We start from the raw sequence: 12,669 nt of genomic DNA, 5'->3' as shown, positions 1-12,669 counted from the left end.
TTGGGCCAGTGCGGGAGGCCGGAGGATCACTTGAGCCCAGGAGTTTCAGGCTGCAGTGAGCTAAGATTGCACCACTGCAGTTCAGCCTCAGCAACAGAACAAGACTCTGTCTCTAAAAAATAACAACAATAAAATAACAATAAAGAGTCCAGGTGCGGTGGCTCACACCTGTAATCCCAGCACTTTGGGAGGTCAAGGAGGGCACATCACAAAACCAGCCTGACCAACATGGAGAAACCCCGTCTCTACCAAAAATACAAAATTAGCCGGGCATGGTGGCTCATGCCTGTAATTCCAGCTACTCGAGAGGCTGAGGCAGGAGAATCGCTTGAACCTGGGAGGCGGAGGTTGTAGTGAGCCAAGATCACACCATTGCACTCCAGCCTGGACGACAAGAGTGAAACTTCATCTCAATAATAATAATAATAATAATAGTGTTGGGATGCTTGGGTTGAGGCAAGTGGGAAGAACCTTGTGTGTTAGGTGGAGTCCAAGGAAATTACAAACCTGTTTTGTGTAGAATGGTTGCATAAAGAAAAGGAAATTTCCAAGGTGGAAGGCCTTCATTCTAGGCATATATTAGAACATTCATAGAAAGACTTGGAATGAGTATGAAAGCAAAGTCATGTTTTACTTCAACACTTCAGGAGTAGAAAAACCACACCCACGGTTGACACTAAGGCACCTGGAAGATGGTGAACTTTCTGAACCTCCCCAGGTTTCCGGGAACCTGGGTTGGCAGTGGTTAACCTGCAAGAGGCTGTCTCCATCTACCCTCCTTGCTGGTCCTTTGACCAGGCCACTTCTCCATCCCCTGCCCCATGGGGCGGGAGAAGGGGAGCGGCAAACAGTGGTTTCTCATCAGCACCTGGAAGACTTGCAAAGGGAAGCCTGAGTGGGGTTGGGGAACTGGAAATGACACTATTGAGGCAAGGGGAAGGGTGAGTGTGCAGGATTTTCTCCTTCCGGCAATATCTGTATGGCAGTGCACCCAGGGGCTTGGGAGTTACAGGGCCATGAAGAGGCCAGGAGCTCAACTTTCTTATGTAACTCCAAATATTTCTTCTTGCTTTGGCAATTTAGAGAAAGGATCCTCTTCCTGTAGCGTGCGCCCAGCTTGCACAGACAAAGATTATTTCTGCACACACACAGCCTGTGATGCCAACGGACAGGTGGGTAACACAGTCTTGGAGCCCCTTAGCCCCAGATGGACTGTCTCCCACTCCCTGAGCTTTGCCACCATTTGGAGCTTCAGTGGTCAATGACATTGGCACCAGTTAAAACCCCACAGGCCTTCAAGGTGATCCTAGGGCTAGGTGGGCGGGGGGGGGGCGCAAAACAAGACCTCTTCATTCATTTTCTGGTCAGAAACTGTTTTTGCGGCATCTGTTTCACAGTTTATGCATGTTATGTTCTGTTTCAAAAACCCACTTCATTTTCTCTTGCTTGGTTTCTTCTATTTGCTGAGTTACTCCGGGCAGAACCCGCCTGTCCGTGCACAATGTCCTCCCGGGGCTCTTCAGGCTCGCCCCCTCGGCACTGCTTTTGTGGACTGGCACTGGGAATGGATTCCTGCCTATGGTCTGACTTGTTCCGTTTCTGTTGCTTCTCTTTCCTCCAGGCTTTCTGCTTCAGAAAAGAACTTTCCCTCCTCCTAGTCCACACTGTCACTGAGTCAGCAAGCACTTTTTGAGGCTGACTGATGTGTCAGGCCTGGCACTATAGGCCGGGGAGTCAGAAATGACTAAAACAAGCTCCTGCCCCCAGGGAGCTCACAGTCCTGTATGGGAGGCTGGAGAGAGGAGAAAAACAGGCCCAGTCAAGGCAACCAGAGGGATGTGCAGGGAACTGAGGGAGCCCAGAGGAGGAGCGACCAGGACATGGGGTGGGGGCGGCAGAGAAGGTCTCTCAGAGGTGGCCATTTGTTCATCAGTCAACAAATATTTATCGAGGAGCAACTCTGTGCCAGGCACGGCGCGAGGTGCTAGGTGCTAGGTATGCATCACTTAACAAAACTGAGGGAGCATCTAGCCTTTACAGAGCTTAAGTCTTGTTGGAGAGGGAGTGGAGAGGGAGATAATAGACAACATATGGCTGTATAATATAGCAAATGGTAGTAAGTGGTAGAAAGGAAAAAAATAAACCAGGATTAGAAGAGAGAGAATGACGGAGGGTAGTGCCGCTATTTTAGAAGGGTAGGGATGTCCTCTCTGAGGAGCTGACATTTGAGCAGAGACCTGAAGGAGATGAGGGAGGAGCCATGGAGTTTTCCAGGCAGCGGACACAGCAGGAGAGGAGGCGGCGGCTGGGCCTGGTGGGTGGAGGAACAGTGTAAGTGAGCAGGGAAGGGCTTGAGGGTGCACGGAGAAGGATCTGGCTGAGCTGTCTGTAAGCCAGAGATTCTCAAGGGGATAGAACTAGGAGTTGGGAATTCTGTACTCAGCACTAAGCATGATGCTTGGCTCTTAGGTGCATAAATATTTGCTGACTGGGCGGCTGGCTGAATTCTCCTTTTCCTAACTAAGCGTGGGTTAAAGTCTGGTCCTTAACAATGAATATTTTGCATGGTCATCTCTTACCACCACCACCTCCCCCACATATTTGGGGCATCATCCCCTTCCCCAGCAGCCAAGAGAGAATGGCTGTGTCTTGTCAGTTGCACCTTAGACTCAGTTCTGTGGTGTCTGGAATTCTGTATGACGTTGTAAACATTATTTTCATTTTCTTGGTCTCAGCCGACTCACTAATAAAAGGCAGGCAATTAATCCTCTTCTCCCTCCTGTGACTGAATGTGGCTGTCTTTCCTCCTTTCTGCCCCATTCTCTTCCCTCTCTGGGCTCACACCAAGGCCCTCTCGGTCAGTAGTGTGCTTGCTGCCTGCAAGCCCGGGTGTCTGCCTCGGTCTGACCCCTGCCAGGGCCTTTAGATGCTGGCTCAGACCAAAGCCTGCGTTCCCGCCTTGCAGCACAGCCAAGGCCCAGCTCAGAGGAGGAGCACTGAAGCGTGTGCTTTCAGGAGTGCGCATGAATATGCATTCCTCAGCCATTCCTTGTAGACTTCTGCTTTGTGCCTCATTCCCGCACTGGTTCTGCTCAGTCTGGTGATTCAGTTTGTCTTCTGAACAGTCTTCTAAAATCAAGGGACACACCTTGAGCTGGCTCCTGTGATTATGTTTCTGACCTTGGCTGTGCCTCAGTTGTTTCTCAGGGACCAGGATGGCCCATCCAGTGGGGCCACTGAATGTGCTGCTCCAAGAGCTGGCCCGAGTCAGTTTGCCGGCTCCTGGGATCCTCCTCTCCCTGAGACTCACAGGAGTCAGGTGAGGTTCAAGCCTGGGGCTCTGGCTGCCGCAGCCCTTTGCAGGCAGCAGGCTGAGCTGAGCAGGGGAAGGAGGAGCCCAGGGCTCCCCATCATTAAAGCAGTCTGTGTCCCTCCTTCAGGACTGGTTTCTTATCTTGAAAAATACAGACAGAGGCCTTATTCATCCTTCTTTTTCACATGTATGGTATCTGCACAGATCATGTTCACCAACCCCTCAGTGCAACCCATAAGGGCACCTTTTTGTGTGTGACTCGATCTAAGGGCCATGTGGGAAGAATGGAGCTGCCCACCTTCACCCCTGATTCAGCCGGAGTCTCCTGCGGGTCATCTCCACTTCTGCACCCAATGCAGGGGTCACATTTCATTCATCTCTGAGACACCAGATCTGGCACATAGATGCATTAGGCTTTCTGTAAACGTTTACCCAATAAATAAAAGAGCAAAGAATGCACCCCTCAAAAAATAAGTTGGGACATCTCTGCCACCTCCTCAGTCCCCAGGGGGCATCTGAGCCACCTCCACCCTGTGCCTTTCTGTGTTCTGGGATTTTCACCAGCTGCTCTTCCTGTGACCTTGGTAGCAATAAGATTCTACAGTGGAATCGGAGCTTTCTCTAAGACAACTGGTCCCATATTCTCTGTCATAAAGTCTTCATTAGAGCTATTCCTTGTCACCCAGGCAACATTCATTTGGCAGATAGTGACTGAGCACAACCAGGAATCAGGCACTGCACTAGGTGCTTGGGATACATCTGTGACCAACACAAAGTTCCCCACCCCGGGGGAGCTCTTATGTGGCCCAGAATCTGGATCTCTGCCCCCAGCCCCCATCCTCAAGGCAGAGTCCCAAAGACGTCCTAAATCTCACACAGGCTGAGTTGTGCTTAATCCATTTCTGCAGACACAGGTCATGTACAAATGGGCCAAGCCGAAAATCTGTAGCGAGGACCTTGAGGGGGCGGTGAAGCTACCTGCCTCTGGTGAGAAGTCCAGCTGCCCACCCTGCAACCCAGGCTTCTTCAAAACCAGCAACAGCACCTGCCAGCCCTGCCCATACGGTTCCTACTCCAATGGCTCAGGTAACCTCCTCACCACCCCACTCCCTGCAGCACACCCATCCCCACATCGACTGTGTGGGTGGGCTGCGTGGGCACTCAGAGTGGCCAGCTGAATGCAGACCCCGCCCTTCCAAGGGAGGCAGTAAGGACCAGGCCACCTCTGAGGACTAAATTCAGAAGAGAGGTCAGGGCTGGCCTCGTCTGCAGGTCAGAGTCAGACTTGAGGCCGCCTTCCTTCCTCCTCACTCCAACTGCAAATGTGATTCAGGCCTGAAAGTGCCCAATCCTCAAAGCAGAGCTTCCAGCATGTGGCAGAGATGCGGACTAGAAGGCTTAAGGGGCTGGGATGACCAGCTCGACACAACCAAAACCTATAAGCCATGCTGCCTTGGGGTGACTGTGTACCTGTTAATATGAATGCATTTAATGATAATATGACAATAATATGAACTACATGTATCAGACTAGAAGGTACAGCTACGTTTTGAAATGAAAATTGGGGTGGGCAAATAGGATGGTTGGCATATTGGAACGAAAGCTCAGTGTTTACATCTTGAGTTAGTTAAATACATTGTCAGAATGTTTTTGAGTCAACTTGATACAACTGCCTGCAGCGGTACTCAGCAGCCAGGCTTGTGGGCTGCCCACTACTGTTGCCACTTGTCTGTGTGGCAGCAGCTCCAGTCAGAGTGACTGCAGCCTTCCCGCTGAATGCATGGATCTTGTGGTTCCCCAGATTGTACCCACTGCCCTGCGGGGACTGAACCTGCTGTGGGATTTGAATACAAATGGTGGAACACACTGCCCACAAACATGGAAACGACCGTTCTCAGTGGGATCAACTTCGAGTACAAGGGCATGACAGGTAATTGCCTCTCCCTGTGCCATGAGCTGTCAGCTCCCTGCACACCCTCAGTTCTTCCAACTTCACATTTCTTCATAATAGTGATGTCAGAAAAATAAGCTAACTATGTCACGCATTCCCTTGAAAGTTCCATTCCTCATGGACATATGTTCTGCCAAGACAGCTTTAGAGGAAGGAACAGAGCTAGAAACATGAGCGTGCACTTCAAAGGTCTTGCTCTGAGAGCTTCAGGGTCTTTGACCAAAGTGGCAGGATAAGCAACATGGTTCCTGTTCAGTGGTGGTTCTGGGTGCCTCAAAAGATAGTGTCAAACCTCCCTTCCAGAGTGTCGTCTGGGTGCACATTTGCCTTGCACCCAAGACCACAAGGCATTAACTCTTCCCTTTCCTTTTCAGGCTGGGAGGTGGCTGGTGATCACATTTACACAGCTGCTGGAGCCTCAGACAATGACTTCATGATTCTCACTCTGGTTGTGCCAGGATTTAGGTGAGGAATCCAAAGCACAGGGGAGTCCAGGCCAGCTTGGCCATATCCGATTCCCACGTGTTTTGGAATCTTGTAGAGGAGAGGGCTTCTGGGGTTGTGTTTCATTTCATTTCAAATGTCAGTTGAGAACAGAGGGCACAGTCATATTCGACCAATGTAACCAAATGCTAATACATTTTTCAAGTTGCTGTCCGTGTTGATTTACCAACTTCTGTCTCATCCTGTATAGCTTCTCCCTCCATTAGCCACATGCTATTCAAATTTTTCCACCACACAGCATCACTTAAGATTAGAAAACATAAAATAAAAAAAATGAATAAGATCAGAAATGTCAATAGACCATCTTTATTTGGGGCAAGAAGATTGGGAAGGATTGTTCTTATTATATTTGTCCCCATATCCCAGGAAGACCTAGGGCAACAAGAAAATTTGTTTCCCACTAAACAAACACACAAACACACCTCCTGGCAGTGTGGTGTGGTGGAAGGAACACTGGACTGGAAGACAGGGCACTTGTGCTTTGCCGCTTACTGGCTGTGCGACCTTGGGAAAAGTCACTTCACCTGTTCAGGCTTCGGGACCCTCATCCATAAAACCAGTGTGTGATTTAGGACTAACTGAGGTTGAGATGGTTTTTCTAGCCCACTGGTTAACACAACTGCGTAGAGATAAGCTGAGAACTGGAGGTCCTCAGAATTCAGGAAATGGCTAAAGCCAAAAGGAAAGCCGTGAATGAATTTCCAAGGCCAAAGTGAACTCCTCTGCCTATATGTGCTTTAAGATAAGGGGCAGCCACCGAATATGCTTCCCAAGTGCCAATCTGATGCCTTCATTCCCTCCTTCGAGGTCCCTGCTTCCCATCCCTGGGATGGTGCTCAGTTTGCCTTCCCTTAACACACATTACTCAGAGCTGGCCAGATAAAGCCTGTGTTTGCAAGGCGAGCAAACTTTTTTTTTTTTTTTTTTTGAGGCGGAGTCTCGCTCTGTCGCCCGGACTGGAGTGCAGTGGCCAGATCTCAGCTCACTGCAAGCTCCGCCTCCTGGGTTTATGCCATTCTCCTGCCTCAGCCTCCTGAGTAGCTGGGACTACAGGCGCCCGCCACCTCGCCCGGCTCGTTTTTGTATTTTTAGTAGAGATGGGGTTTCACCATGTTAGGCAGGATGGTCTCGATCTCCTGACCTCGTGATCCTCCCGTCTCGGCCTCCCAAAGTGCTGGGATTACAGGCTTGAGCCACCGCGCCCGGCCGACGAGCGAGCAAACTTTTTAGACTTTTTGGAATAACACTCAAAAAGTACTTTCCAATTTGCAAATCTCATCACCACAGTAAAGTGCTGCCTCATCCCCACTACCACCCCAGTCTGCCTGGGCATGGCTCTCATTTCCCAAAAGCAGGACCAAACTGAGGACTTTGCTGGATCACAAATTCCGCTCCTTTAACCCCGGCAAATCTCCCCAGTGCTGGAGAGAGAGCTGCTGAGTCAGTGTCGACAATTTACAGTCTTATGATAGAAGTGCTTCTCAAACTTAAATGTGCGCACGAATTGCCTGGGAATCGTATTAACATGCAGATTCCGATTCACTGGGCCTGGGAGGAGCCTGAGGTTCTGCAGTTCTAATAAACTCTGGGAGATGGTCAAGCTGCTGGTCTGTAGACCATATTCTGCTAGTGAGGTGATACAGCATTTGATAAAGGACCACCACATCTGTGATGCATTCAGGTCTCCCTGCAGTGATGGCAGGTAGGTGAGAAAGGTATTTCATCGCCTCCATTTCACAGATGAGGAAACTGTGGTTTGGCTAGGTCAAGGTCACATAGCTAGGAGGGCACAATTGGATTTAGTCCACACGCTTTCCATCATACTCAGAACCTAACCCTGTCCCCCGGCAGACCCTCTGCTGTTGTCTGGGCTCTTCAGTAAGCACTGCCTGGCCTCTAGAACTGACTTTTAATTTCTGCCCCTGTAGACCTCCGCAGTCGGTGATGGCAGACACAGAGAATAAAGAGGTGGCCAGAATCACATTTGTCTTTGAGACCGTCTGTTCTGTGAACTGTGAGCTCTACTTCATGGTGGTACGTTTTCCTTTCTTTGCCCACTAGAGGGCCTCCAGGGGAGGGTTAGCCCCGTCTGCCCCATTGGTGTGTGCACGTGACTGACACCCCCCTTGTAGTGATTCCACAGAGGAAAGGCCCAGACTGACGGGCAGGGACTTCACAGTTTAACAAGGGTCTCACCAACCGTGATGGCACCTGGGATGGCAGCCACATGGGCACCCACTTCCCCTCTGGCCATCGCACCCTCTTCACTTCTCTGTCGTGGGTTCAGGGTGTGAATTCTAGGACCAACACTCCCGTGGAGACGTGGAAAGGTTCCAAAGACAAACAGTCCTATACCTACATCATTGAGGAGAACACGACCACGAGCTTCACCTGGGCCTTCCAGAGGACCACTTTTCATGAGGCAGTAAGTTCCTCCCCTTCCTCAGACCCTCAGCTCCCAGGGGAGACCCTCTGAACCCAGGAGGATTCCTAGCATTAGCTTAAGTATGAGTCTGAAGTTCAGAATCCAAGGGTTAGAAGGATCTTAGGGAGTCAAGCAGAAAACTGCCTAACCCAGCCCTCTGAGGACCACCTCATCTTGTCTAGATGACTTCCTGGAAAGATGACACTGTAAGAAATAAGCTGGCCCTCCTTGTAGTCCCTGCCCCGATACATGTGGTACCACACTTGTTGTTTTTAATAATAACAACTCTGGTTTTATTTTCTTAACTCAAAGGAATAGAGGTGGCCGGGCGCGGTGGCTCAAGCCTGTAATCCCAGCACTTTGGGAGGCCGAGACGGGCGGATCACGAGGTCAGGAGATCGAGACCACCCTGGCTAATACGGTGAAACCCCGTCTCTACTAAAAAAATACAAAAAACTAGCCGGGCGACGAGGCGGGCGCCTGTAGTCCCAGCTACTCGGGAGGCTGAGACAGGAGAATGGCGTGAACCCGGGAGGCGGAGCTTGCAGTGAGCTGAGAGCCGGCCACTGCACTCCAGCCTGGGCGGCAGAGCAAGACTCCGTCTCAAAAAAAAAAAACAAAAAACAAAGGAATAGAGGCTCATTGCAGAAGACTCAGAAAATAGAAATAAACAAAAATAAGAAATAAAATCAGCCATAATCATACTACCCAGAGATAAACCAGTTAACATCTGGACCATTTCCTATACACTGTTTCTGTACAAATACATTTTTTTTCTCTTTTACAAGCAGAAGACTTGCTTTTTTCATAAAACAGCATATATTATGTATTTTCCCCATGGTACTTAATATTTTCATATGTCCTATAAATGGTTCAGTCTCATTTTATTTTATTTTATTTTATTTTATTTATTTTATTTTTTTTTTTGAGACAGAGTCTGGCTCTGCCGCCCAGGCTGGAGTGCAGTGGCCGGATCTCAGCTCACTGCAAGCTCCGCCTCCCAGGTTCACGCCATTCTCCTGCCTCAGCCTCCCGAGTAACTGGGACTACAGGCGCCCGCCACCTCGCCCGGCTAATTTTTTTGTATTTTTTAGTCGAGACGGGGTTTCACCGTGTTAGCCAGGATGGTCTCGATCTCCTGACCTCGTGATCCGCCCGTCTCGGCCTCCCAAAGTGCTGGGATTACAGGCTTGAGCCACCGCGCCCGGCCCAGTCTCATTTTAAAATGACACCAGGCCGGGCGCGGTGGCTCAAGCCTGTAATCCCAGCACTTTGGGAGGCCGAGACGGGCGGATCATGAGGTCAGGAGATCGAGACCATCCTGGCTAACACGGTGAAACCCCGTCTCTACTAAAAATACAAAAAAACTAGCCGGGTGAGGTGGCGGGCGCCTGTAGTCCCAGCTACTCTGGAGGCTGAGGCAGGAGAATGGCATAAACCCAGGAGGCGGAGCTTGCAGTGAGCTGAGATCCAGCCACTGCACTCCAGCCCGGGCGACAGAGCAAGACTCCATCTCAAAAAAAATAAAATAAAATAAAATAAAATGACACCAAATGCACATGAAGAGCTACTGGTGAGTAAAAAGAGTCAGATGCTTCTAACATTCTTCTTGAGTATCACAGGATGGAAGATTAAGTACCTTGCTCTTTCTAGAGGGCTCAATTGTTGCTGGTGTCTCAGGCCTCTCCCCTCTCCCCTCTTGTCTACTTGTCTTCAGAGCAGGAAGTACACCAATGACGTTGCCAAGATCTACTCCATCAATGTCACCAATGTTATGAATGGCGTGGCCTCCTACTGCCGTCCCTGTGCTCTAGAGGCCTCTGATGTGGGCTCCTCCTGCACCTCTTGTCCTGCTGGTTACTATATTGACCGAGATTCAGGAACCTGCCACTCCTGCCCCCCTAACACCATTCTGAAAGCCCACCAGCCTTACGGTGTCCAGGCCTGTGTGCCCTGTGGTCCAGGGACCAAGAACAACAAGGTACCTGCAGTCTGGCATTTATCCTAAACCTGACCCTCTGCTTGGATGAGCTCAGAAGATGCTGGGTCCTGGGTGGGGTTCTTCAGAGGCTGATACCCAAGTGCTCCCCCAGCATACTCCTAGGTTGGAGTCCTGGAGGACACCCATCCAGGCTGTGACTGTAGAGGGTGAGCAGGGCTTGATTTCCAGGGTCCAGGACTCAGTCACTGACAAGTCTCCTCTTTAGTTGGCAGGTAAGAGAGGTTGGTGACCGTCTGGTCCAGAGGGTTATTTGGCAGGTGTGCAGAGACCTAGAGGGAAGGAACAGTGGGGTGGGGCCTGTGGCTTATATTCAGCATCGTTCAATCCATCCTGTTATTATGGAAATCTGCCCCTTCTTTGGAAAGATAGAAACCCAGCCATTGCTGGGACATATGATAACTGGCATTGCTGTCTTCTATCCCAGTGGCTTCTCAGCTTTACAAGTATAAGGATTCCTTTCCTAAGTGGGAAAGGGCTGCCTGCAGTGGCTCACACCTGTCATCCCAACACTTTGGGAGCCTGAGGTGGGAAGATCACTTGAGCCCCGGGTTCAAGGTTGTCATGAGCCATGATTGTGCCACTGCACTCCAGCCTGGGTGACAGAGCAAGACCCTGTCTCTAATTTACAAAATAAAATTTTAAAAGCACCTTAAAAAACTAATAAATAAATAAAGTAGGGAGCAGTGTTGTTGCCCCCATGTACTTTCTGCATCTGAGAAGTACTTAGACTAAAAGCTCTCAGTTATTAATCGATGCTTTTATATGAATTTGTATTTTACTGATCACAATTACATGCACATACATCTGTAAGGCACTATCAATATGTACTCTGCAAACGTTGCCTAGTTCATCTGCGCAATGAAGTGCAGCAATTCTACAGACCCCTCGCAACCTCTTTCCGGTACCCTGGACTTTTTTTACAACCTTCCTTCACTGGAGCTCCCTCTGCTGCTGTGGGAGGGAATGACAATTGTGTGCGGCTGCCGCTGAATGGTGACCCTAAAACAGAGCAATGAACGGGTTTATGGGAAGAAAAGCCCCTTTCGGAGTTCAGTTTCCTACAGAGAACCTGAGAAACAGGAAGCAGAGTTCAGTGAGTTTTACACTGTGAGGGGGTGAGGAGGGAGCAAGAAAAATTTCTCTTCTTCCATCTCAGATACCCTTTTCTGGTTAGTACCTCATTGTCTTCTGCTGGAAAGTAAAAAGGATCCTCTTGTGTCTTGAGAGGCTTCTATAATCTAGACACAGGAATAAGGCTATAGAATTTGACCAAACTCCCTTCTGAACAATAACAGGTTTGGGTTTGTCCATCACATATGTGCTAATAACTGAATGGCAAAGGTACATAAATCCCCTAGTGCCTGTTTCACTTCCTTTGCTAGTCACCCCTAATCCTTTCTTCCTCCTCTTGACCCCATTTGGGCGGGACCAGACTGGGGAGAAAACTGCTATTCTCGGCTGCGGCCCCTCAAGGCCCTGCCTGACCAGTGGGCCTGACCCGTCCCTCTCCCCGTCAGATCCACTCTCTGTGCTACAACGATTGCATCTTCTCACGCAACACTCCGACCAGGACTTTCAACTACAACTTCTCCGCTTTGGCAAACACTGTCACTCTTGCTGGAGGGCCAAGCTTCACTTCCAAAGGGCTGAAATACTTCCATCACTTTACCCTCAGTCTCTGTGGAAACCAGGTAAGGTATACCAGTTGACAGGGTGAGAGCTGAATGGGGGAGGCCCATAGATCAGAGGCCAGAGACAGACACAGGAGAAAATCAGAAATTCTTCAGGCAGCAGGGGGTTGAGGAGCTTCAAAGGTTTTTAAATATTATTCTCCCTGAGGACTTTTTTCCCTCAAGTTAAATAATCAGGATTATAAACACTTAAGAAAATACAGATGTTTAAAATAATGTGTTCTTGCTGGGTGCTGGGTGCGGTGGCTTACGCCTGTAATCCCAGGACTTTGGGAGGCCGAAGCGGGCAGATCACCTGAGGTGGGGAGTTTGAGACTGGCCTGACCAATATGGAGAAACCCCGTCTCTACTAAAAATACAAAAAAATTAGCCGGGCGTGGTGGCGCATGCCTGTAATCCCAGCTACTCGGGAGGCTGAGGCAGGAGAATCACTTGAACCTGGGAGGTGGAGGTTGCAGTGAGCTGAGATCGCGCCATTGCACTCTAGCCTGGGCAAAAAGAGTGAAACTTCGTCTCAAAAAATAAATAAATAAAATAAAATAAAATAAAATAAGGTTTTCTTTTACTCTTACCTGACCTTTATTTCCTCAGAATGAGTCTATTTAAAAATATGCAGGAGGGGCCGGGCGCGGTGGCTCAAGCCTGTAATCCCAGCACTTTGGGAGGCCGAGACGGGCGGATCACGAGGTCAGGAGATCGAGACCATTCTGGCTAACATGGTGAAACCCCGTCTCTACTAAAAATACAAAAAACTAGCCGGGCGAGGTGGCGGGCGCCTGTAGT

The 12,669-nt window shown here is 49.6% G+C and overlaps 1 protein-coding gene across 5 annotated transcripts in view; it reads left to right on the top strand.

Annotated features, from left to right (window-relative positions):
* The window catches only part of LOC117075709 (UPF0577 protein KIAA1324), an 85,633-nt gene that overhangs the window by 64,518 nt on the left and 8,446 nt on the right, over positions 1-12,669 (top strand). For all 5 annotated transcript variants that reach the window (XM_033198295.1, XM_033198298.1, XM_033198296.1 and 2 more), the window contains 8 exons: positions 1,084-1,172; positions 4,222-4,399; positions 5,115-5,243; positions 5,639-5,729; positions 7,697-7,802; positions 8,056-8,193; positions 9,911-10,174; positions 11,713-11,886. In XM_033198295.1, coding sequence (XP_033054186.1) covers positions 1,084-1,172; positions 4,222-4,399; positions 5,115-5,243; positions 5,639-5,729; positions 7,697-7,802; positions 8,056-8,193; positions 9,911-10,174; positions 11,713-11,886 — 1,169 coding nt within the window. The remainder of the gene's footprint in view (positions 1-1,083; positions 1,173-4,221; positions 4,400-5,114; positions 5,244-5,638; positions 5,730-7,696; positions 7,803-8,055; positions 8,194-9,910; positions 10,175-11,712; positions 11,887-12,669) is intronic.

This window comes from Trachypithecus francoisi, unplaced genomic scaffold (genome assembly GCF_009764315.1).
Source record: "Trachypithecus francoisi isolate TF-2019V2 unplaced genomic scaffold, Tfra_2.0 Lachesis_group5, whole genome shotgun sequence".
Lineage (NCBI taxonomy): Eukaryota > Metazoa > Chordata > Mammalia > Primates > Cercopithecidae > Trachypithecus > Trachypithecus francoisi.
Note: the sequence above shows the minus strand (reverse complement) of the source record. Positions and strands in the feature narration are given on the sequence as shown.